At 39.1% G+C, this 27100-nt stretch overlaps 1 protein-coding gene across 1 annotated transcript in view; it reads right to left on the minus strand.

Moving 5' to 3' along the window:
• Positions 1-26284, minus strand: part of LOC121380953 (thrombospondin type-1 domain-containing protein 4-like) — a 102078-nt gene extending 75794 nt beyond the window's left edge. Inside the window, exon 1 of the mRNA XM_041510004.1 lies at positions 25060-26284. Within this exon, the coding sequence (XP_041365938.1) occupies positions 25060-25073 (14 nt within the window). The 5' untranslated portion in view covers positions 25074-26284. The remainder of the gene's footprint in view (positions 1-25059) is intronic.
• Positions 26285-27100: the final 816 nt, after the last annotated feature.

A 27100-nucleotide genomic window follows, 5' to 3' on the forward strand; every position in this document is an offset into this window, starting at 1 on the left:
GGGCCATTTGCAACAAATGTTTACACACTAATTTCAGGGAAAATTAGACATGATAGGCCTCATATTCAATTTTGACCTGCTGTATTTACTTAATCTACTTCATTTACTGTATTAGACATGTAGCCACTTTGCAAAAGGCAAAACAGTCCATATAAATGCATATTAATATGAATATGCCCTACAGATATTACTTAGGTATACACCATAATATTTTTTTTTTTGTTGACGACACTTTGAAAATGAAGATTTTGTCACAAAATGCTGATATAAATCCTACCAAGAGGTACTTTGCACCATATATTTTTCAGTTTCCAGTGATAAACTGTTAACAAGTGTAGTCATGTGCCAGTGTCTGGGATACCTCAGTGTAGTATTTCTTGATTGGAAGGATGTTTGTAGTAATGACCACTGAATATGCATTATGGATTATTCTGCCATATGTATTACAAGCCAAATGTTAACCTTTTTGGCACATTTTCTGCAATAAACTTGACAAGTATACCAGCATCTGATTACTGAACACAATAAATACATTCAGACAGCATAGAATATTAGCCTATTAGATTTTCTAAGGATAAAAAGACCATTTTTGAAAAATGACTGAAGTGTGTAATTTACATAAATGTAGGTGAAATGTATTATTAGAGTACTTAATCTTGTTAAAAACTGTATACTATTTATTTAAAGTGTTTAATTACATTTAGTAGTGATATATTCATTATATTTAGATCTTCTGTCCAATTGCAATAATTGAGAAACTCATTAAAATTCAATATGTAAAAAAATTAAATCTCAATATTGACTAACAAAATCCAACTTTTGCTCTTTTTTACCAAATTATTAGCTCAAAACTGTTAAAAAATATTGCAACAACCTGTAGTAACATCAGAGGTCATCTTATGCTATTTTGGAGGATACTGAAATTTAAAAGTTGAAATTTTAATTTTAATTTTTAATAATTCAAAAAAAAATGTTTTTTTTAATTTAATAAAATATTTAGAAAATAAATAAATTAGTTTTCATATTCCTTGTGGTATGCACAATCAGTCTGTGTAATTTCACCTCTCTGGTTATAATACTTTCATCAGAATCAGCCTTTAACCGGTGTAATGTGTGAACTATATCAGGCCTCAGACCACAATTAATTTCGCTATATGTTTCTATATAGCCTTAGTGGCTATAACATTTTTATTAATATCAGCAGGCCCGTGAAGTTTTGTATGTACCTTGCCTGCATGGGGGACACATACCCTGAAAAGGACAACCCCTGTTGTCCAGCTCTTTCTCCCAGCATATTGGTTTAAACAGACACACCCTCTAAACCAGGCCGGAGTACACCCATTTTACACAAAAAGCACTACTTTTGCATGGGCCGGAATTACCACAAACAAGTCTTCAATGTCAACAAGTTACACATGTTTACAAACTACATGCTATCCCCTGTCACTTCAGTCAAACAGTTGCCACTTCATAGCTGTCTGCCATGAAATAATCACAGTCAAACAGCAGACTACTTGCGCGGTGAAACTTCCGGATTTTGGACAACCAAATGGGAAGATAACTGTAATCTGAGGCCACATGTACACTGCGAATGTCATCTTCACCTAACGCTGTGCATCTATATACGTTCCAAGGACAGAAGAGGATCATGCAATCCTTCAGAATCCCCTGGAACCGTTCCAGCCATGTCCCAGCGTACAAAGACACTATATAGTTCTTAGGTTTTATTATTATTATTGTTGCCATGCATGTTAGGGCAACTGGAATAAGCTGAATCTATTTGTTTTATTATTATTACTGTTGCCATGCATGTTAGGGCAACTGGAATAAACTCAATCTATTTGCGAAACCGGTATGCATATCAGTTTGTTGCACAAGAGCGATGACAGCTGGGAAATTGTGTGTGTTTTACAGAGAATCTGTTTCGCAGGAAGGTGTGTTGCTACATGTCATCACTTCCTTTGAAGTTCTTGTTTGCAGACATGATACAGAAGCTCTGGTTTTGTTACCGGCAGACACAAATAGAAGAACAATATATAACATAAATAATAGGTGTTAGTCATGTAACAAAAAACAAGGCGTACCAGAGTGAACCTGTTTGGCCCAGTGGTTATCATTTGAGCTGAAGGAGAAGCTTATTCCATATGTTTTATACTGGTTTAAGTCATTTGTCTATTCAGTAAATTGACTACTGAACCCGCTCTACAGTCCATTCTCTTTCGGCTCTGGGCGTGTCACCATGTACTTATCTAACTGGATATGGATATAATAATAGTCCCAACCTGTTCGACAGGTGCAATATTTGCTTAAAGTACTAATCATCAGATAAAAAAATAAAAATATATAAAAAGACCACAAAAACAAAAACAAAAATACCAACAAAAATACCCCCATCCACAAAAAGCAAGCAAACACACACAAACCCACCTACCCTCTCACCCCCCCCCCCAAAAAAAAAAAATAACAACAACAAAAAAACCCAACAACAACAAAACTCCCCAAATCAAAACAAAACAACAATAACCCCAAAACACCTCCAAAAACCAACAAAACAAAAACGTGTTAAAGATCTTCGCGACCATTTATAATATGTAACATAGAATACTTTCTCGCCCTGACCCAATAAATAAAAAGGACAGGACACGAGAAAGAAGTGTTTTATTTAACGACGCATTCAACACATTTTATATGGCGTCAGACATATGGTTAAGGACCACACAGATTTTGAGAGGAAACCCGCTGTCGCCACTTCATGGGCTACTCTTTCCGATTAACAGCAAGGGATCTTTTATTTGCGCTTCTCACAGGCAGGATAGCACAAACCAATGCCTTTGTTGAACCAGTTATGGATCACTGGTCGGTGCAAGTGGTTTACACCTACTCATTGAGCCTTGCGGAGCACTCACGGTTTGGAGTCGGTATCTGGATTAAAAATCCCATGTCTCGACTGGGATCCGAACCCGTACCTACCAGCCTTTTGACCGATGGCCTAACCACGACGCCACCGAGGCCGGTCGATAGCCACTGTGAAACGATCCCACCACCTACGGTGTTCTAATAAGCCTTAAAAGGTGGGTCATGATGACTTTGTTGTACCTATTCAGATCCCGCGATCTGCTAAGTATATATAGATTTGATCCACAAAGTTTTCTTTGTGAAAAGCATACAAGTCCTGTAAGAGTGCATCATGACACGACGGCAATGGAACTACTTAAGGGCCGCGCGTAATGTTTACACAAGTGAAGGTTATTACTGCGTGAATTCCTCGCTAATTCTCCCTCATATGCGCCATTCTCGTGTTTAACGCGAATGTAGGTAAACATTGTTCACACAACAGTTTCTTTTCATAGCGCCAAGTCATCCATGGACTGGCATACTCGTCCGGCGATTGTTGGTAACAAAAACCTGCTCGCTTGCATTTAAGGCGCTGGTATTCTGAGGCACATGGACCTCGTGTCAATATGGAAAATATTCAACATGCACGTGAAAAGAAAACAGCACAATGAAATAATAAAAAAAGAAGCGGTTATGTTTGTTTAATAACACAACTCCCTTTCACATACTCATAAATAGTTTAGATTAAATAGATAAGACGTTATTACCTGAGTGTGTGTCGGTATCGTCAATATCATAATATATACTCACGAAAAAATTTATCTGTAAAAAGTATGGTCGACCAGTCCTGATATCTGAACCTAAATTGGTATATACACCATGCTTGAAGCGTCGCTGATGATGTCGTACCGTATTGCTGAAAGGTCGTGGTCGTATTTTGTGATTACGTAACTGGTTGAGTATATTTCTTTTACTAATTGACCACAACTCAGCGAAGTTTGGGGATGCCGGACATGACGTTTTCAAATGATCCTGTAGGTGTACTAGCCTGATATATGCATTTTGCAAACGTGACGTCACACGCAGGTTCCCTAAACGCAGACGATCTCTAGTACTCCTAACTGTTGATAATATCTCCACAGCTACTGTTATGGTGTTCAGATGAACACCAATGAACAATATGACATCTAACAACAATGTTTAGTGCAATTCCAACTCCAAGCATACCAATCGCTCGAAGACATTCATTTTCTGACATGTGTGCCATCACGTTGATGACAATCAGATACCAATCAAAGTGATTTTTTGAGTGATGAGAAGCCATACAGTCGCTTTGTGGTCCAATGATAAGAATAATGACATCAATCATGATCACGTGTCTCGAAATACGCATAAGGTAAGTTGTGCTCACAAAGCGTGAAGAGCACTTATATTTGATAGAATACCTCTGGAATAGCGAAGGGAATGGTTATCCAATAATTTTGTGACCTTTTCGTGACCAGATTTCAAGTAAATGCAATTCTGTATTCATTTATTTGGTGTACAGGAAAAAAATTTCGCGACTATATATTAGGAATAAAAATGTATTACGCAATTCTCTGATATTAGTACGACCTTTTTATACCAAGAAAAAAAACTACATAAAATAAACCCGAATAAAACAATGCAACTCTGCCCCCCGAAAAACACCACACCACAAAACACACACACACACACACACACACACACAGACACACACAAAAAAAAAAAAATAATAATCCCCCAAAACAAACCCAAAACAACCAAACCAAACAAACAAACAAAACCTATAACAACTCCCCCACCATGTAAAGAAATGAAAACAAAATATTACCCAGTTGTGAAAGGGTTTGTTAACTGCTACAGAGATTATTATAATATCATCCAGTGTATGTTGTTCAGATATCGATATTCCGCTCAAGGAATTATCAGTAATTTCATATTCCAAGTAATACGACCCACTTCGCCTTTACGAAGTAAAATGACAATACTAGTATATCTGAATGCGATGTATCACAGACCAAATTGATGTCTGATGCTATTCCACATTTTGAACTGGTGTGATATTTTTTTTTCATCTCTTTTGTGAAACTCTTCCACATTTTTTTTAGATGAAGTGATGTACTTGATGTGGTGACAGTACTCATGACTGGTGCCACCGGTGGGGCAGAATATGCCCACCTTTCGCGAACACTTGATAGCATCACTGTTTTGACCGTGATCGTTTAGTGTCTGCCATAACAACTATATCTAATCCAATGTCCGGTGCTAGGTTTGATTTAGTAAACTAGTCTGGGCATGGCAGTCCCCTTTGAGCGATGAACGAAGGACGTATTGTCCAGTAAATGATATTCTCGAGAGTGGCTGTTTTCTTCTAGTCGAGACACTACTTAGAGATTCATGGAATCAACCACTATTTTGCACAATGCCTATTCGACTCAGGGTTGTACAGACATACGGTTTTGATGATGGATAACAGTGTTGTCGTTCATACATGTATGTACGCAGTAAACCGTTTTGGGGAGGGACGTAGCCCACTGGTAGAGAGCTTGCTTGATGTGCGGTCAAGGTAGGTTTCATCCCCGTCGTTGTCCCATTAGGCTATTTCTCGTTATAACCAGTGAACCACGATTTGTATTTGTGTGTACTATCCTGTCTGTGGGATGATGTATACAAAAGAGCACTTGCTACTAATGGATTAATGTAGCGGGTTTCCTCTCTAAGACTATATGTCAAAATTACCAAATGTGTGTCATCTAATAGTCGATGATTAATAAATCAATGTGCTCTAGTGGTATCGTTAAATAAACCAAACTATAACTTTAACCGTAAATATTTCACGATGCACCTCGAACTTTGACACAGAAATTTTTAATTGGGTACAACGCAACCTTAAATAACCATTACCACCAACAAGGCAAACTGTTAAAGTCATCGTCTCTCTCTGTACACCCACGGCTCCTGTTGGCGACCCGCGGGGTTCGTTCATCAGATAGGAGACTCCAAGTCATTAAGCACTGACAACGTAAATGGCAGGCAGTTTGTCAGCGCAGATAGCCTCGATTCAGACCCTAGATTAGCACTGTACGTGTACAAAGGTGGAGATACGAAAACCTAATTTACTACACAATGTAATTTCAAACAACAAATCGACCTTAAAGAACGTGGTGAAATTAGAGCACGGGGCATAAGTCATTGGTCGTCGGACATGGGCTGTGTCTACACATATGTTATAATTATATGTCGTGTCATACTAGCTGATATGTCACAGGCTTACATAGGTTTACAATATAATTATATGTCGTGTCATACTAGCTGATATGTCACAGGCTTACATAGGTTTACAATATAATTATATGTCGTGTCATACTAGCTGATATGTCACAGGCTTACATAGGTTTACAATATAATTATATGTCGTGTCATACTAGCTGATATGTCACAGGCTTACATAGGTTTAGAATATATACTTGTCGGCCTATGGGATACTTGTTGTCCTTTTTATATATATGCTATTTCTTTGTTCGCTCGTCTGCTCATCTTCTATCTGAATTTGTATTTGTATCTGTCTCTCTTTCTATTTGTCTGTCTGTCTGCCTGTCTGTCTGCCTGTCTGTCTGTCTTTCACTTTCTCTCTGTCTATATTTTTGTATGCATGTAAATTTTTGTGTGCTTATGCTACCTCTCTCTTTTCGTATTTTGCGTCCAAACCATGATCGGCATATCAAAGACTTCTTAAACCAAATGTCAGATTTATCAAATGTTTGACATTAAATAGCCTATGATGTGTCAAAAGAACAAACCCCCCTCTGTCTCTCCCTCCCCCCTCAGTCTCTCTGTCTCTCTCTGTCTCTCTCTATCTCTCTGTCTCTCTCTCTCTCTCTCTCTCTCTCTCTCTCTCTCTCTCTCCTCTCTCTCTCTCTCTCTCTCTCTCTCTCTCGCTCTCTCCCTCCTAGTTTCTCCGTTCCTCCATCCCTTAATAAAGTGGCGTACACAAAGGTGAATTCCGTACGAACGTAATTCTTGTATTTTATTTCATGTTTGTTGTTGCGAGCATGTTAAGAATGTTCTAATCGGAAAATTATCCGCCTACACAACCAGGAGCATGTGCGACTTTTAAGCGTTCTATTGTTCGGCTGCGTCGCTCTTTTCTTCATACCACTATCCTCGTTATGTGGACACATGTATGAATTCTGTGACGCCCATGTTCTTAAATGTATCGCTGCTATTTAGAAATGCATTCATTGGTCCCATGTTTTATATCAGATTTAAGGCAGCGCCACACGGTACCAGTGCTTTGTACGAGAATAGCCGATTGTATAACAAACCGATGAAAATGTAATGTTGTCTTGTCACAATCGGCGTTTCTCGTGGTTATTCTTGTATGAGACACTCGTATCGTGTGACGTCGCCTTCAGATACCAAACGTAACAGAACAGAGGCACGGGGATGGGGTATAGTTGAAAACAGTTTGTTTTGTTTAACGACACCACTAGAGCACATTCATTTATTAATCATCGGCTATTGGGTGTCAAACATTTAGGTAATCTTGACATATAATTTTGAAACCCGCCACACGTTTTCATCAGTAGCAAGGGATCTTTTATATGCATCATCCCACAGTCAGGATAGCACCTACCACGGCCTTTTATATACGAGTCGTGGTGCACTGGCTGGAACGAGAAATAGCCCAATAGGCCCACCGACGGTGATCGAACCTAATCCGGCAGCGCATCAACCCAGCGCTTTACCACTGGGGTACGCCCCCCCCCCCCCCCCTCCGTCTCTGGATGGAGGGAGTATAGATGAGATTGTTGATGAGTATGATTTTAGATCTTGTATATGTATTTTACCACAGACGGCTTATTGTACATTACCGCCGTTTACATAATACTCGTCGGGGTGTGTTAAATCGTAAAGTCAGATGGGTGTTTTTTTTAACGTTAGCACAGGAGAATATAGATTAATCATCTCAAAGTGCATTGTTAATTTGACACATAAACTTAGAACGAAACCAATTACATTTTGATTTTCTCATTAGAAGCAAAGGAAAGAAAGAAAGAAATGTTTTATTTAACGACGAACTCAACACATTTTATTTACGGATATATGGCGTCAGACATATGGTACCACACAGATTTTGAGAGGAAACCAGCTGTCGCCACTACATGGGCTACTGTTTCCGATTAGCAGCAAGGGATCTTTTATTTGCGCTTCCCACAGGTAGGATAGCACAAACCATGGCCTTTGTTGAACCAGTTATGGATCACTGGTCGGTGCAAGTGGTTTACACCTACCCATTGAGCCTTGCGGAGCACTCACTCAGGGTTTGGAGTCGGTATCTGGATTAAAAATCCCATGCCTCGACTGGGATCCGAACCCAGTACCTACCAGCCTGTAGACCGATGGCCTGCCACGACGCCACCGAGGCCGGTCGTAGGGAACGATCCCCTCTTTTAACGAAATGCACTGTACGGGCGGGGCGTTGCCAAGTGGTAAAGCGCTTGCCTGATGCGCGGTCGGTCTAAGATCAATCCCCGTTGGTGGCCTATTGGACTATTTCTCTTTCCAGCTAGTGCACCACGACTGGTAGGTTAAAGGCCGTGGTATTGTGCGCTACCCTATATATGGGAGGGTGCCTATGAAAGATTCCTTGCTACTCATGGAAACCAATATAGCGGGTTCCTGAAAGGATTCCGTTTATTTTATTAACATGCCTATATCCAATCTAGGCTCACGCACGTAACAATTTGACTTGCAATAGCCGATGACTAATAAATCAATGTGTTCTAGTGGTGTCGTTAAACAAAACAAACTGTTTTTAGTCACTATGCCATCACCTCTCTAAGACTATTTGTCAACATTACCAAATGGTTGACATCAAATAGCGGATGATTCATAAATCAATGTACTCTAGTGGTGTCGTTAAAGAAAACAATTTTGTCTTGGTCATTGTGCCATCAAGACGTGTTAGACCTTCTGGAGGTGGCTTCTTCTAAAAAAAACTGTTTAGGTTCTGTTACCTAATTTGATATCCAATAGCCGATGATTAATAAATCAATGTGCTCTAGTTGTGTTGTTAAACAAACCAAACTTCTTTTTTTTTCTTTTTTTTTTGGTCACTGTGCCATCAAGACGTGTTAGACCTTCAGGAGCTGGCTTCAGACGTTTAAATTCCCTCCGTAACAGCTTTCCGTAGACAATGTGACAGTTAATCCCAGTACAGCGCCCCTCTGGTAAGGCGATACGGATCCACGAGACGAACAAACATAATGTCAGCCCATGCGATCACGCCTCGGTTACCGAATCCAGCGCCACGTTTTTGACGTACGAAATTAGTTTACTACACGCTCTATTCACAGCGGCCTGAGTGTGAATATGGTTTAAAGTATACGTTACGTACGGGAGTGACAACACCAGTGGCGAGATGTAGTCGTTTTTGTAAATGTGAAACACGGTGTCCCGATGGGCCCACCCAATGTATGTATTAATCTGAATCCCGCTATGTTATAAGATAGTCTAGGCGTTTCTCTTATTCAATTAACGTATTCAATTATCAGTAGATGCGAAGAATAATATACACTGTGGCGTAGGAAGATGCCAAAAAGTAGGAGGCACACTTTTATATTTACACACTTTTATACTATTATAAAGCAAATATAAAGCAAATATCTGAAAAAATGTGTGTATGTGTGTGTAGGGGGGGGGGGGGGGGGGGGCACATGGCTCCCTTGCCCCCCGCCACCCGCGCTTCCTACGTCGGTGATAAAATATATTTCAGGTGTATATTAAATGATAGTATAATACGTGTACTCCTTGTAGAAGCAAATTCCTTTTGTCCGAAATCCATATGCGTATTCCTATGTATAATCCGTAACAATACATTTCTATGCAAATAGGTGGAGTACATTTTATTTGCGCGTCTCAGTACGCATCTGCGTATCAGATTAGTGTATGCATTGTGAATTACATATACGTATTCATATACGGATTACAGACAAATGGAATCTGCGCCTTGCTGATTTATGGAAAATATATGTGTGAGTCTTTGTGAGTGTATGTGTGTGTGTGCGTGTGTGCGTGCGTTTGTATGTGTGTGTGTGTGCGTGCGTGTGTATGTGTGTGTATGAGAGAGAGTGTGTGTGAGTGTATGTGCGTGCGTGTGTGTGTGTGTGAGAGAGAGAGTGTGTATGAGAGAGAGTACGTGTGTGCGTGTGAGTATGTGTGCGTGCGTGTGTTCGTGCGTGTTTGTTGTTTATCATGAACCTAAATGATTTTCCTCGATGGATGTCACTTAGCTACTGTGTATCATGTAAATAAGGTAAATGTCGGTTTTCTTTAACGACACCACTAGATCACATTGATTAACTAATCATCGGCTAATGGAAAAGTTAAAATTTGTTTTGTTTTATTTTGTTAAAATTTATTTTGTTCAACGAAGCAACTAGTGCTCCACAGCGGGTAAATCAAAGACTGTATTATGGGCCACCCTGTCTGTGGGGTGGCACACTTTTATACTATTATAAAGCATATAAAAAGCAAATATCTGAAAAACATTGTGTGTGTGTGTGAGAGGGGACACATGGCTCCCTTGCCCCCGCCACCCACGCTTCCTACGCCAGTGATAAAATATTTCAGGTGTATATTAAATGATAGTATAATACGTGTACTTCTTGTAGAAGCAAATTCCCTTTGTCCGAAATCCATATGCGTATTCCTATGTATAATCCGTAACAATCAATTTCTATGCAAATAGGTGGAGTACATTTTATTTGCGCGTCTCAGTACGCATCTGCGTATCAGATTAGTGTATGCATTGTGAATTACATATACGTATTCATAGACGAATTACAGACAAATGGAATCTGCGTCTTGCTGATTTATGGCAAATGTATGTGTGAGTCTATGTGAGTGTGTGTGTGTATGTATGTGCGTGTGTGAGTATGTGTATGTATATGTGTGTGTGAGAGTGTGTGTTAGTGTGAGTGTATGTGTGTGTGTGTGTTTGTTTGTGTGTTTGTGAGAGTGTGCGTGTGTGAGTGTGTGTATGTGTCTATGTGTGTGTGAGACAGACAGAGTGTGTGTGTGTATGTGTATGTGTGTGAGTGTATGTGTGTGTGTGCGTGCGTGTGTATGTGTGTGAGTGTGTATGAGAGAGAGTACGTGTGTGCGTGTGAGTGTGTGTGTGTGTGCGTGTGAGTGTATGTGCGTGTGAGTGTGTGTGCGTGTGTGAGTGCGTGTTTGTTGTTTATCATAAACCTAAATGATTTTCCTCTATCGATGTCCGTTAGCTACTGTGTATCATGTAAATAAGGAAAATGTCGGTTTTAGTTAACGACACCACTAGATCACATTGATTAACTAATCATCGGCTAATGGAAAAGTTGAAATCTGTTTTGTTTTATTTTGTTAAAATTTATTTTGTTCAACGATGCAACTAGTGCTCCACAGCGGGTAAATCAAAGATTGTATTATGGGCCACCCTGTCTGTGGGGTGGCTATTAGTGGAGACCGGCCTCGGTGGCGTCGTGGCAGGCCATCGGTCTACAGGCTGACAGGTACTGGGTTCGGATCCCAGTCGAGGCATGGGATTTTTAATCCAGATACCGACTCCAAACCCTGAGTGAGAGCGCCGCAAGGCTCAACAGGTAGGTGTAAACCACTTGCATAGACCAGTGATCCATAACTGGCTCAACAAAGGCCATGGTTTGTGCTATCCTGCCTGTGGGAAGCGAAAATAAAAGATCCCTTGCTACAAATCGGAAAGAGTAGCCCATGTAGTGGTGACAGCGGGTTTCCTCTCAAGATATGTGTGGTCCTTAACCATATGTCTGACGCCATATAACCGTAAATAAAAAATGTGTTGAGTGCGTCGTTAAATAAAACATTTCTTTCTTTATTAAATAAAAATAGCTCGTTTTTTCCCCATGCTTGCGCACCCTCCTAATGTAGGACATACAAAACAACATGTTTTCGTACAATATTATCACATCGTATCACAGACGATACATAACCACATAAATCAGTGGTCAGCGGACACAATCAGCAGACACTTAGCCACTGGGGCTACATATTTTATCACCATCACTATTTCTGGAAACATATCGCAGAATAACAGGAAACTATAAAAACGGAATCGCCGATGTTTTTAGAAGCACAACAGAATCCCTAAATGACCCCTTACAGCATAAATAGTAGACTGGTGTTCAAAGAATGTACATGAATGTCCAGCGGAGATAAAAATAAGAGATAGGTAAATAATTTTAGTATGACGTTATCTGCATTCTCACGGCTATTGTATATTGAGACAAAAATGGAGGATGCTTATTTTATTTTCGTTTTATGGCTTACAGGAATTTTTGTGATCCAGTGGCGGAACTGTGAGAATATGGGGTGTTAGGAGCGGCTGTTAGGAAAACACTAGGGACTGTTAGGCGTTGAAGTGTACAAAGCTTGCAAAGCAAAGGCTGTTCTTAAGATAATGACTATATCTTAACACAGAGTCGGGATCTAGCTCAGTGGTTAGAGCGCTCGCCTGAGGGGCTTGCGTCGTAGGATCGAACTATCTCAATAGACACATTCTTTGATTGGGTTTTCCCGTTCCAACTACACCACCACGACTGGTATATCAAAGACCGTGATAATATGTGCTGTTTTGTTTGTGGAAAATAACATATAAAAGATGCCCTGGCTGCTAATGGGAAAATGTAGCGGGTTTCTTCTAAGACTAAGAGTAAAACATTACCAAATGTTTGATATTCAATATCCAATGATTAATAAATCAATGTGCTCTAGTGGTGTCGTTAAACAAAACAAACTTTGAATCTGTACACAGTTTCATAACTATACATAGTATCTAAATGTCATGAATTACATAATATGCTTTATCTCACGAAGGGTAAACTGATGATTGTGCACATTTGAAAGCAATGTATAAAAAGAAACAGTTAAGCAACTGTGTGACGTCAGTGACACATTCCCGTCTTTTTGTATGTTTCGGAGGAGGTGTGTGTGTGTGTGTGTGTGTGTGTGTGTGTGTGTGTGTGTGTGTGTGTGTGTGTGTGTGTGAAATCAGCACTGGGGCCTAATTCACAAAGGTATCTTTAATAGGCTCTGCTAGACAACAAAGCATCCTCTTTGCAATTCTTTTAGCATTGCACTGCGAGATCGCAAAGTTGCGAGAGTTTAGTGAATTAGGCCCCAGGGCCCCGTTCCACGAAGCGATCTTAGCCCTAAGATTACCTTAAGCGCATAGCCACCCTATGCACTTAGTTGATCTTAGGGCTAAGATCGCTTCGTGGAACGGGGCCCTGGTCTTATAACTAAATATTATACATTCCCCTAGTTAAAAAGGTGAATTAATATATGACCTACCCCCAGTTGTTGGGATGTTCCGATCTCTGTGAAATATAATCACCGTGGTTTTCACAGTTTCGGGCCTCTGTTATCTTCTAAAACCAGGATTAAGTAGAAATAAAGAAATAATTTGTCATCTGGAAATTTATATCATCGTTAATAAATTCTTGGCGATGTGACTGTCGCCATTTCATTATTAGTGAACAACGGTACCAGTCTATGGGAATATTGTTACGCTTTGCCAAACATTGAGAAATATGAGTTCTGATCTATGTCCTCTTAAATCATGTTTGACCCAAATATTCCTTTTTAGTTTTAGTTTTATTTTAGTTTTCCCCATTGTTACTGACCGATATTATAGTAACGTATTATTTTTTATTTTATTTTATAAAAATAGTTAGAGGCATTATAGCAACATGAGATGGAAACAATATCAGGTGGCTCTACTTAATGGGAAAACTAGGTCAACATGGAGAATAAAATATCGGGGTTAGATATCAAACGATACTTTTGGTTCATAAGTAATTTTTCCACATATAAAATTATCCATGTGCTAAAGATGAAGAACAGTAGTACACAACTATGAGTCGATCGACAGGAAAACAGAATGCGTTGATGGTGTTAGGAAAACAAATGTAAAGGAAAGGGCGGGGAGGAAGGAAACGGGCGGATTAGGCACAGAGACAGGGAGGGGAGAGAGAGAGAGAGAGAGAGAGAGAGAGAGAGAGAGAGAGAGAGAGAGAGAGAGAGAGAGAGAGAGAGAGAGAGAGAGAGAGAGAGAGAGAGAGAGAGAGAGAGAGAGAGAGAGAGAGGAGAGAGAGAAGAGGGAGGGAGAGAGGAGGATGGAGAGAGGACGAGAGAGAGAGAGGACACACACACACGAAACAGACAGACGGAGCACAGACATGGAGAGAGGGGGGAGAGAGAGACAGAGGGAGGGATGAAGGGAGAGAGAGAGAGAGGAAAGAAGAGAGAGAGAGAGAGAGAGAGAGGGGGAGGGGGAGGGAGAGAGAGAGAGAGAGAGACACACACACACGAACAGACAGACGGAGACAGACATGGAGAGAGGGGGAGAGAGAGACAGAGGGAGGGATGAAGGGAGAGAGAGAGAGAGAGAGAGAGAGAGAGAGAGAGAGAGAGAGAGAGAGAGAGAGAGAGAAGAGAGAGAGAGAGAGAGAGAGAGAGAGAGAGAGGGAGAGAGAGAGAGAGAGAGAGAGGGGGAGGGAGAGAGAGGGGAACACACATATGACAAAAGAAAGAAAGCGACAGAAAGGTGAGGGGCATGGTGAAAGGAGAACGAAAAAGAGACAGAGTGTAATTCAGGAAGGGACAAGGAGCATTTTAAAGGCAGATCTGCGAATAGTATTGATACAAAAGAAACAAATTTATAAATATGAAGAAAAACTCAAAATTGGTAACAACAACAACAACAAACAAACAAACAAAACAAAACAAAAGAAACAAACAAGAAATAAATAAATAACTAATGGTAAGTATGTTGTCACTGCCGAAACGACTTTGTTCACATAATTTGGAGATTCACAAAAGAACCTGTTTTAACTGTCTTAATTACGTAGAATCTAAAGAACATGTTCTTATTCACTGTCCTCTTTATGATGACATTAGAGTATGAAAAAGGCAGTAGCTGCTGTAGTAAACTTTAATAACCTTTTAGATAAAGAAAAACAGTAATTACTTTTAAGCCACCAGGATATTGTTAAAATTATAGCCAAAATTTGCCATCTTATTTTTATTACGCCGTCAAAGATTCGTTTTATACATATAGACATATACATATTTTAGGGGTTTTGGTTTTACTACCTGTAAATACAATACTTTTTAAATAGTTTTGATAGTCTTTTAATAGGTTTTAGAGTGTCTCATAACTCAATAGGAGTGGCGTGTGTACTTTTACTGCTGTATTATTGTATTATTACTGTTGAAATCCAGTTTTTATTTTAATCTGTACACATGGTGAGACGTAACTACAGAATGTGTCTGTCTGTCTGTCTGTCTGTCTGAAACCAGACAGCTTTTGGGCTACTAGTTTTCCTCAGATTAAGCTTTGAATGTATTTTAATGTTACTCGTATTACTTACTAATGAGACAGAAAATATGTTCCGCCATGTTCAAACCTCGTCTGTGTTCACGGACTTGACATCCCATCAACCAATCGCGTTTATTGTTTGTGAAACAGGACGACATTAACACATGCGCGGGGGCGGAAAAGAAAATAACTGAGAATGAAAAAGTGAAAGTTTGACCTTTGCAGATGACCTTGAAGACGTCTAAAACTGACAGGAAGCGCACCTGTCTCTGCAACATTCTGATTGTAACCCCGGTAATCTTGATAAGCTATCGATGGTTTTGAAATTCATTTCGTATAATCTAAGATGTAATCCGCAAATGCAATGCAGCAGAGAGACGTTTTATGTTACGCCAAAATCAGGAGGTTGTTTCGTTATGTGTATTTTCGTCTTCTTCTTCTTCTTTTCTTTTTTTTTTTCTTTTTTTTGTTTTGGAGGGGGGGGGGGGGGGGGGGTGTCGGTTTTTGTTGTTGGTTTTCTGTTTCTTTTTTTTTTCGGTTGTTGTTGTCTGCAGATGCGTATTTATTCCTTGAGTTTTCATTGTAATGTCCATTGGGCTATTTCACGCTCTAAGCAGTGCACCACGACTGGTATATTAAAGGTCGTGGTATGTGTTATCCAGTCTGTGGGATGGTGCATATAAAAGATCCCTTGCTACTAATGGATATTTTTTTTTGGCGGGTTTCCTTTCAAAGACTAAATTTAAAACGAACTGTTTCATATCCAATAACCGATGATTAATAAATCAATATACTCTAGTGGTGTCGTTAAACAAAACAATTTTTTTCACCCCATTATAATGTTCTTTATGGAATAAACTGTGGTTGCGGTACGTGCATTACGCAATATGCCTATTAAGTGTTGTTTGGTTTTATGTAGAGGAGGGAGGGATGGGGGTGAGGGAGATAATACTTACGTACATCTACTCAGTATTAGAGGTTTTCTATTTTTAGAGTGATATATATTAAAACTGGCGGGTGGGTGCACGCAATGTCAGTAACCAACCTGATGTTTAACCTGATAAAGGATAGCGAGCGTCTTCCGTATCTCGAGACTGTTTTTGTAACGAAAGAAAGCAAAGCAACTATTACAAATTCCATGTATTTTTAAAAACCTGTTTTTTTGCCTAACTGATACCATTCCTTCTTATTTTGCCATATCATTATTCAGTGCTTTTAAAACTCTAGACCACATACGATGCAGAATGTAAAAATGTGTAAAATGTTTCTTTTTTTTTTGTAAGTTAGCCGAATCAGTGGTTTTCGTTACGTAGGAACTGGGGAGGGGGTGGGGGAGCATGCCCCCCACTTGAAGACGAAAATGTACGGGTTTTTTTTGGTCCTACCCTATAAACAAAATCTGGCTTTTCCTGACTAGAGATTGTTCTCTCATTAGAAGTTGTGCGCCCCCACCCCCGTCCTCCTTTTCAGATACCGTTCCTACGGGCTTGCTTAGTTGTAGATCGTCCGACTAAAATTAGATAAAAGCAAGTAGTTCTCATGGTGTGTTTAATGAATAAAGAATAACTTATGTGAAGCGAGCGGATTTCTTCTTTCACTAAACGACGTATTTATCATAGTGTTTTGAGTCCGCTTGTTTACACGTATATCCAAGAATGAAACGTACTCTAGAAATGTTTAATTCTGATTTTGAAATTAACCTTAACTATGACTTTAACCCGAATACTAATGTTTGAACTGAAGAAATAACCGGGACTCAATGTTACTGATGCAGTGAAATTATACTGCCGCGAATTATTGTATGTCTGGAACATGCCACTTATTATATCGCTTAAAAGACGAGCAGGGATCATCCTGTCCATTGACAAGTTAGACAATTGTTAATTGGCTACAGCATTTTTGGGGGTGTTTTTGTGTGTTATTGGTGGAGGTTTTTGTGTGGGGTTTTTTGTGTGTTGTTGTTTTTTAAATAGAGAATAATACATGAGTGTCCACTAGATACCATTTATCTCACAACGAGTTGTTTTAAAATCTATCTAACGAGCAAAAGTGAGTTGGATACGTTTTTAAACAACGAGTTGTAAGATAAATGTTATCTAACGGACACGAATGTATTATTCTATTTCTTACATATTCTCAAAAATCAGGTTTTAAGCCAATTTTAACATATTTTTCGACTCAAACTGATTTACATCCCTTGTCCTTGTAGCTAACTTACGCGTCACAAACGAATGATTGTCTGGTTACCTATACGTCACAGTGTAATCGATTTCGACCGTGCTGTTTTTTTACTGGATGTATGACATTGGTGGCCTGGCCATGACCTAGGAGCATCCAGTCGTATGTCTTGAAATTGTTAACACACGTACATGTGTTAACAAGCATGTCTTAACAAAAATAACGAATGATGTTCTCACCAACGGGTGTGTAAGAATATACATTGATTATCCCCAGCACAATCTGACCATGTCAAGGTTGGAGAGCGTTGACGTCATCATCGTACAACATTTAGTATTTGGCTAATAAACTATTATTTAAATTAGCCACATTTTAGTAATTTTAAAGGAAATGCTCTACATATCTGAAAATTAGCTAAACCACAATTTGTTCCAATGTGAGCCCTAGGCAAGATAAGCTTCATTCAGTACCGTTATTAAAAAGAAATAATTAACTTTGTTGTGCTACAGAAACATGGTATAGAAGCATTTGTAGACATCAGCGTAACAAAAATTATGGCTAGTGTTAAATGTAAATGTTTATCAATAATAAAAAATAAACATTTGTTGTTGGGTTTGTTTGTTGGTTGGTTGGATATTTGTTTTTTTTTGGATATGTTTTTGTTTTGTTTTGTTGTTTATTTGTGTGGGTTTTTGTTTTGCTTTAGCTTTTGTTTTGTTTTTGTTTCGCTTTTGTTTCTTTGGAATTTTGGTTTGTCTTTTGTTTGTTAGGGTTTTTTCTTTTGTTTGTTTGTTGTCGTTTGTTTGTTTGTTTTTCTCAAATCAGTGTACGTTTTGCAAATACGTAGTAAATCTTCACTGAAAAACCCCACCTGGTTATTACTTCCGAACAATACAGAAGAAACTCTATATATCACTACACAAAAATGCATTTATTTAAAAAAAAACACGTCTGGTATATACCAAAGACCGCGATATATGCTGTCTTGTTTTTTGGAATGGTGCACATAAAAGATCCCTTTTTACTAATGGTAAAATGTTGGGGGTTTGCTCTAAGTTTACGTATCAAAGTTACCAAATGTTAGACATCCAATAGCTGATGGTTCATTAATGTGATCTAGTGGTCGTGTGACAAAACATACATTAACTGTTATCTTAAACCTGTGAGGTAAGACAACTTGAAAGTGAAAGTTCTATTTTGTACGGAGTTGGGTCCCGTTCGACTATTAAAATCGCTTCGTGTAACGAGGTCCTGGTCTTTGAAGGCAGCACTGGGTATAAAACAAGCATATAAATTCGTTCCTCTTAAAACCGGCTCAGGGCTTCTATATTATGGTAGCCCCACTCCCAAGGCTAGTGATATTCAATGCCGGGATACTAAATAACTACTATTGCCATGCCCGATGGCTAGTGAAAAAAAGAAGAGATTAAATGTTTCAGTTAAGTCTATTTTGTAAATATAAATATCCGGACCCCACCCAACTCTCAATGTTAGTGTGTTTAAGCTCTATCTCCGTCTTTAGATGACATATCTGATTATTACTATTATTTAGTGAAATTGTATTAACTTAAAGTAAAGTAGGGCTAATGAATTTTAAATCATGGCTAGTAAAAAAAAAAAAAATCACTGATCCCATGGCTTGGCTAGTGGATTTTATAAAATTTCTAGAAGCCTTGCGGCTGAATCTTTTCATCTAGCTATACTCAAAGAACATTCCCACATGATATCAGTCCGTCTGTTGCGTCTGTTCAAAAGTATTAATGTCTGGCCTGGACTGGTAACAGACTAAGCAATGTTCAAAACGATTAATACCAAGAAACCATTCCCAAGCGTTAAAGACACCCCAACAGATTGCAGACATGAATTCCTAATGTTGGAGAACCTCACAGATTGCAGACGTGAACTGATGATGTTGAGAAACCTGTCTTAGCTAATCATTCGAAACACAACTTGATGGAACCGAAATAGCAGACGTCAGCTTTCTTACCAATGTTACATAACGCGTCTTGCCCCACACCTCAAACAGAAGAAGAAGAAGAAGAAGAAAAAGTTTTGCTAGATTTGTCAAACTATCCAAGAAAGAATATATCTCAAGTTTATCGAGCGCTTCAAAGAACGACAAAACAAAAATATTACATTCTTATAGAAGAAAGAAATGACTTTTGCCTATGCCTCTTTGCAGTGTCATGTAACTTATGTGTAGTCGTAAACCAATGTGGTTTGCTATTCTTCGTCCAACATTCCAGAAACAAACACAAATACATCATCATCACCACCACCACCACCATCACTACATTTAACACCGGCAAAACCGTAGTACCAAAAAAAAAGAGAGAAATAAACTGAATGTTCTATAGCTAACAGGGGTTTTTTTACGCTCAAAGAAACAAAAGTTATTTCTGTCAGACAACACAAATAAAAACACACCATCACCACCACTTCCACATGAGCCAAACTTATATCACTGAAAATGCTAGCAGATTTTTATTTTGTCATAAATTGTCTGCTATTTCTGGCGAATAATCCAAATTTAAATTTGCACAACATCACCACCCAACATCAGTCTACTTGTCATGGGTTTCAAACTGCCATAGGTGATAGATTCGAGATAGATGATAGATTCGTACCCAGTACGGCCTCCAACATAGTGAGAAAGGGAGAAAAAACCCGTGTTATTTAACGATTCACTCAACACATTTCAATTTAATGTTATATGGCTTCCGACATATTATGAGGCATTTTAGGAAGTCAGCCGATGGCGCGCGCGCGAGAGAGAGAGAGAGAGAGAGAGAGGAGAGAGAGAGAGGAGAGAGAGAGAGAGAGAGAGAGAGAGAGAGAGAGAGAGAGAGAGAGAGAGAGAGAGAGAGAGAGATAGAGAGAGGCAGACAGACAGACAGACAGACAGAGCAACAAACAGAGAATACGCCTCAATTCACGAACTGGCAGATGGTCCACATTGGTCTGAAGAAAACCCGCTTACAAAGATTCATAGGAGATTTGTGCCCCGTACTTAAACCTAATAACATGACCACGGTGCAGGGATTAATGTGAATGTCGATGTACGAACCACCCGTCGGTGTACACTTTTGTGTGTTTATTATGAACCTATGCATACCTGCATTTCACCTCTACGCCCGGTATTGTGGCGGTGCGCCGCGTCACTCGAGAGGAATTTGAAGACGACTAATATCTTCTTATGTGTGATGAATCCGATATCCGCGACTCATTGAAACCGTAGATCGCCGTACAAAACGGGTACACGCGTGGGGTTGAAGCAGAACGAGTTATTTAGGGGTTAATGTACTGCGAAATATACGTTTATTGAAATTCTCGCTATTAATTAATTAACGGACGTTCAGTTTGCCAACATTTTTAGAAGCATGCATACCGTACCTAACCACGCCAGCGGGGAGGGTTTATTGCGAACATTTTTAGAAGCATGCATACCGTACCTAACCACGCCAGCGGGGAGGGTTTATTGCGAACATTTTTAGAAGCATGCATACCGTACCTAACCACGCCAGCGGGGAGGCTTTATTGCCAATATTTTTAGAAGCATGCATACCATACCTAACCACGCCAGCGGGGAGGGTTTATTGCCAACATTTTTAGAAGCATGCATACTGTACCAAACCACGCCAGCGGGGAGGGTTTATTGCTAACATTTCTTATTTTTTTAAAAAGTTGGCGTCTGCTTTTAGGGAGGGGTAAGGGTACTAAAAACAGTAAAGTCTGTACGACCCTTAACTCAATTATAATTATGCGTATTAAAAATGCAGTTTGTGTGAGTTTGTCTGCATGCATGCGAGTTTGCGTGTTTGCCTGTCTGTGCGTGTGCGTGTTTTTGTTATAACACTTATAAGCTGTAAAACGTAAAGCAATAAGGAACTTGAAACTTGTTGGTGCGTGCGTGTGTGCGAGTGCACGAATGTGTGCGTGTGTGCAAGCGTGTGTGCGTGTGTGTGTTGTGTGTATGTGTGTGTATTGTATATGTGTGTGTGTATGTGTGTGTGTATGTGCGTGTGTGTTGTATGTGTGTGTGTGTGTTGTGTGTGTATGTGTGTGTGTGTGTATGTATGTGTGTGTGTATGTATGTGTGTGTTGTATGTGTGTGTGTGTGTATGTGTGCGTATGTGTGTATGTATGTATGTGTGTGTATGTATGTATGTGTGTGTGTATGTGTGTGTGTGTGTATGTGTGTGTGTGTGTGTGTGTGTGTGTGTTGTATGTGTGTGTGTATGTGTGTGTTGTGTGTATGTGTGTGTGTATGCATGTGTGTGTTGTATATGTGTGTGTGTATATGTGTGTGTGTTGTGTGTGTGTGTGTGTGTATGTATGTGTGTGTTGTATGTATGTGTGTGTTGTATGTGTGTGTGTGTTGTATGTGTGTGTGTGTTTGTGTATGTGTTTTTTTGTGGAAAGGAGCGGTGTCGTTAAACAAAATAACATAAACTTTATGTGACTAAATGTTAGTTATTATCTAAATAATAAAACGTATTGTTTTGGTCAGTATCAATAATTCTTATATTTGTGAAAAATAAAAAAATAAAAACGAATGAACAAGTGAATGAATTATTTAACTGAATGAATGAACGGACAGACGGACGTGCTAATGGATGAACAGATGTTGACGAACGGACGGATGGATGGATGAATTAATTAATGGATAGATGCACAAATGAACAAATGAATGAATGAATTAATTATCTGATTGAATGAATACACTAAAGAGGAAAATAAAAATAGCTAGATGTTAATTGTTTCACAGCCATGGACATATACTTTCTTTCTGTCTTTTTTTTTCTTTCTTTCTATCTTTTTATCTCTTTTTTTTTTTTTTTTGTCCTTCGGTTTTTTCCTCCTTTGCTTCGGACGCCTTTTACTCAAAAGCTAAACGTTCCTGATAGCATATTAATTCTTTCTTAATTGAATGAATGTCGATGTACGTGCAAATAAATAAATTAATGAGTAAAATAAAAATTGTTAGATGTTAATTATTTTACAGCCATAGACATTCTCTTTCTTTCTTTCTTTCTTTCTTTGTTTCTTTCTTTGTCTTTGCTTCAACCGCCGTTTACTCATAGTTCAGCCTTTCTGAGAGCTTATTAAAGACATTACATATGTTCCGTTGTAAAGTCCGTGTAATAGCAACGACGTGTGCCCGTTACTGCAAGCTAGTTAGACTTTCGGCTTTGAATTTCATTCTTTACATCTCGACAGTAAATACCAAGCGCTGTCTGGCTTTCCGTCAGACGTTTTATACTGGGAAATCTAATTTCACAGATGAAGTAGAAAATGCAATTCGATACTTTTAGTCTCATATTTTCGTTTTAACTTTCAAAGGACTTTGTATCAACGTTGCCCACTTAAGAAGTCGTGTTAATAGAGGTTTCCACTCATGATATGTATTTAACGACAAAATATTGCCTCTCAACGAACGGTCGTTACTTTTTTCTTATGTAAATAGTACTTGACGTCTGGACATTTTTATTTGAGTGAAAGCTCGTTTCCGTTAAGACGTAATACAGACGTTTAAGGCGCGTGTGCGGGGGAAGGGGGAGGAAGGTCGACCCCCCCCCCCCCCTTCCACAATCTTCTGCACTCGCGCCTGCCGGATTTTAAAAAGATATTTATGTTTCTTTATTCAATTTTGTTTCTCTCTGCACTATGCAACGCACATAACATGGCGGAATGATATAGTTAAAGCGCTGGGACTTAAGCTTCGGGGGGGGGGGGGGGGGGGGCGGTCAGGAGTTCGGACGGCCCACCCCCCGCGCTAACACAAACAATTTTTACTTTGCAATATTAGGTTATTCATGTAAGTATCCATGGAACATGTAAACAAAGGGGTCCGTTAGGTTCACATTTGTCCACCCCCCCCCCCCCCCTCCACGCTACTGCAATTGGGAATCGGTTAGATTTCAAACTTCGATTATATGGGTTAAAATCGGTTTGCGTCAGACTATCAACTTTCGTTTACACGATCGGTTAGAATTATATGAACATAAGAAGGATTTGAATTATAAGGACTGTGCACCTATTGTCGTGTTCTTCAGGATAGACCCTACAAATCGTTATTTTTATCTTAGGTGACTACATTTGTTATGTTTTTTAAATTCTGTATTTACACATGAAAAGAAATATATTTACATCAATTCCATCATATAAACTGAAGGACCAATTACAGTTGATATGTCCCAGCACAATCGATTATGGCTTTATAAAATCGATCATCACATCGGTAGAGACAAACCCGATCAATGTTCGATTACTTCGATCACTGGAACATCAGAACACGCTACGCCCCTGCAGCAACACTTTTGACCTTTTAATTATAATATATTTCCGGCTAACAGAGTCTTTTGGCGATTACAATTATTACCCCCCCCCCCCACCTCCCTCTCTCTCTCTCTCTCTCTCCCCCTCCCTCCCACTCCCCCTCCCTTTCTCTGTCTCTACCTCCCTCTCTCCCCTTCATCCCTCCCCCTCCCTCTCCCCCTCTCTCTCTGTATCTCTTTGTATGTCTCTCTTTCTATCTCTCTCTCTCCTCTCCCTCCCTTCCTCTGTTTCCCCTACCTCTCCCCTTCATCCCCCCCCCCTCTCTCTCTCTCTCTCTCTCTCTCTCTCTCTCTCTCTCTCTCTCTCTCGCTCTCGCTCTCTCTTAGAATATAGTTGTTTGTATAATCAATTTATTTCTGTTCGTCCTAATGTTGGCTAGAACTCAAAAGTTAATTCTCCCGTTAATTTCGTATTAAAAACAATTGTTAGGAGGTAAGATTCAGTCTCAGCTGTTCAAACATCCGGGCTATCAAAATATATTGGATATATTCTAAGCAACAAAATGTTATTACTTTTGATCGTTAAAACGTTTTTGATCGTGGGACGCTGTTTTGGACGGGTAAAAAAAATGGGATACAGAGTTTCGTTCCTAGGGCCCATCGTACCTCAGACTAGCACCCTACATCTAAACTAAGGAATGTAACTTTAAGATCTATACACTGGTATGGGGAAAACTGTATATTAGAGTAGGTGGGGTTGGGGATCAATATACACATCCCGTAATTTTCTGTCAGAATGACACCATATTCATAGCATATAATTTCTGGAACTGGAGAGGGACAAGTTCCCTGACCGCCCTCACCTCACCGGTCACCAAATGTCTTCCAACATCACCCTCACTGATAATTTTAAATAATGCCCCCCCCCCCCCCCAAAAAAAAAAAATAATTAAAAAAAAATAATAATAAGAATAAGAAAACAAAAGATTAAATGAATCACGTTTCAGCTTGTCATTTGTAAGAACATTTCGTAATCATAACATTGAATTTGTATTCAGGTTTAAAACGTTCTGTGAATATCCACTACAGAACATATTGAAATATAAATCCAAATTTAGATGCCACAGAATAATGGTGGCAATTTGTTTTTTAATTAGATTAATCAGGGTAAAGATTTTTGTCTATATAGAACAAAACATAATTGCATCTAACGAAAATGTTTGATGCGACATATAATGGTGACAATATATTGCTATTAGAGTATCACGGGTAATGATTTTTTTATTAATATAAGAAAGCAAATAATTACATTTGAAATAAAAGTATATATATAATATATCCACTTACCTTGTAATTTTCATAATTCCTGTTGATCATCAAACACAAACGGCTTTAAGAAGAAAAAAATCACCAAACAAAACAAATAAACAAAAAAACACAAAACGAAATCAGTATCTAATGGGGATCCAGAACCATTTGGAATCCAGTATCCAATCGCATAGTAATGAGAAATCAGCTAATGGCGCTGAGAACAGTAAGTCCAAGAGATGACACCGCAAGCCGTCCTTTTCACCGCATCGCTCGTAATCAGTGTCAACCAGCCGATACTGTCTTAACGCCCGCCGAACTCGCCGGGAGAAGTTACTGATAGCTCAAGCCAAGCAGACGGCACACTGCAGACGGCAAATCGCGCGCCCGGCAGTCTAAAAAACCAAACGTTTCTTTTTCAGCGAGACGCACACTTCTGTTCACGTGTGTATAGATCTACGCACTGCCGTACACTTCACTCACCGACGAGTCTACAACGTGACTATTATAATTGACTTAAAGTAGCCTTTTCTGTTTGTGTGTTTGTGCGGTAATTCGTATACAAGGTCGATCTCTTTTTTGTGAGTGAAAAGGCGTGGTGATATTTGTGGTAGCTTGTTTCCTGTTAGTATAATTTTGTAGCCCAGGAGATCCAGTTATGCTATTTGAATATAGTAGCTAATAGAGTGTGTAACGGTATCAGCTTTATTTCTTCTTAGACTTTTCTGATTTTCGATCGCATATATGAAGTTTAAAGACTGACGAAATCTTGTTCTTCTGCCTTTCCTTTTTGTTTCTTTTTCTTTATTGCTTAGCTTTACTTTATTTTGTTATATACCCGATTTTTTCTTTCCTTTCTTCCGATGTCTTCTTTTCTCTTTTCTTTTCTTCTATTTTCCTGTTATTTTCTTTCCGATCCCCGCCTTTCCTATTTGTTCCGTTACAATGATTTTCTTTCCTGTTCCTTTGTATTTTTTCTAAACGAGATTAGGTGCTATTATTAGCATAATATTGTTAAACAAAAACTGATCCGGATCTACTTCATTCTAGACTTCACTCTCCTTTCCTCCCTTATTACACGATCGTATATTATGTTGCTGCAATGTTCGTCGGAACCTACTACACTAAACTATCGTATATTATATTGCAATGATCGTCTGAAGGTACGACACTATACTCCCATTACTCCTGTGCACGCAACACCGACAACCATTCAAGCAGTGCAAAGTACTAACTCTGTCAAGATATGTTTTAATAAAGCCTGAGTTTATGGCCACTTATCCATGTGATGCGTTAGAATGTCTCAAAAAGGGTGAACGCAGTGAGACGGAAGTGACATCAGCACAAACTATAGAAATGACCCTATTCCACGAATGTCGGGAATGTTTTCTCAGAAAATTGAACAGGAAAAGCATGCACGTGTTGCATGCGTGTGTTTTTTTTGGTGTGTGTTGCATGTAATCCCCAAACCGGTTTGCACACCGTGTAAGCAATTATGCAACATTACGAGCATTCTGACATCCTTTGAATTGCTGTGTACAGAGGTGGTTCACACGGGATTGACACAGTAGATCAAGATCACATTGACGCGGCTGGCTGCCGATATTACTGGGGAATTTTGGTTAGTGTCTGTACTGAATTAACTCCACTGACGTTCATTTTGTATCACTGGGACATCTTAATTGGTATGTGCAACGAGATATACCAAGACCCAAATTTGTTAGTAATTTGGCACTACTGCATTGTATGTACTTTACAATACACGCTACATTCAATGACCTGACAGTTACACATTTCATATTGTATTGAAAATCTCCCGTTACTTATGCTGACAAATGATGCACCAATAAAATGAAATGTCTGATTTACCAAATTGCAAAACGTTTTTGCCTTAGGTCCATTGCGCTATTTCTCGTTCCAGGCTGAGTTATGTCACTGCTCGGTTTCCATAAATATTAAGACCTAATTGACTAAACTCTCGCAACTTTGCGATCTCACAGTGCAGTGAAAAATTACTTGCAAGAATGAAGGAAGGAAGTTTTTATTTAACGACGCACTCAACACATTTCATTTACGGTTA

This window comes from Gigantopelta aegis, chromosome 2, assembly GCF_016097555.1.
Source record: "Gigantopelta aegis isolate Gae_Host chromosome 2, Gae_host_genome, whole genome shotgun sequence".
In the NCBI taxonomy this organism is placed as follows: Eukaryota; Metazoa; Mollusca; class Gastropoda; order Neomphalida; family Peltospiridae; genus Gigantopelta; species Gigantopelta aegis.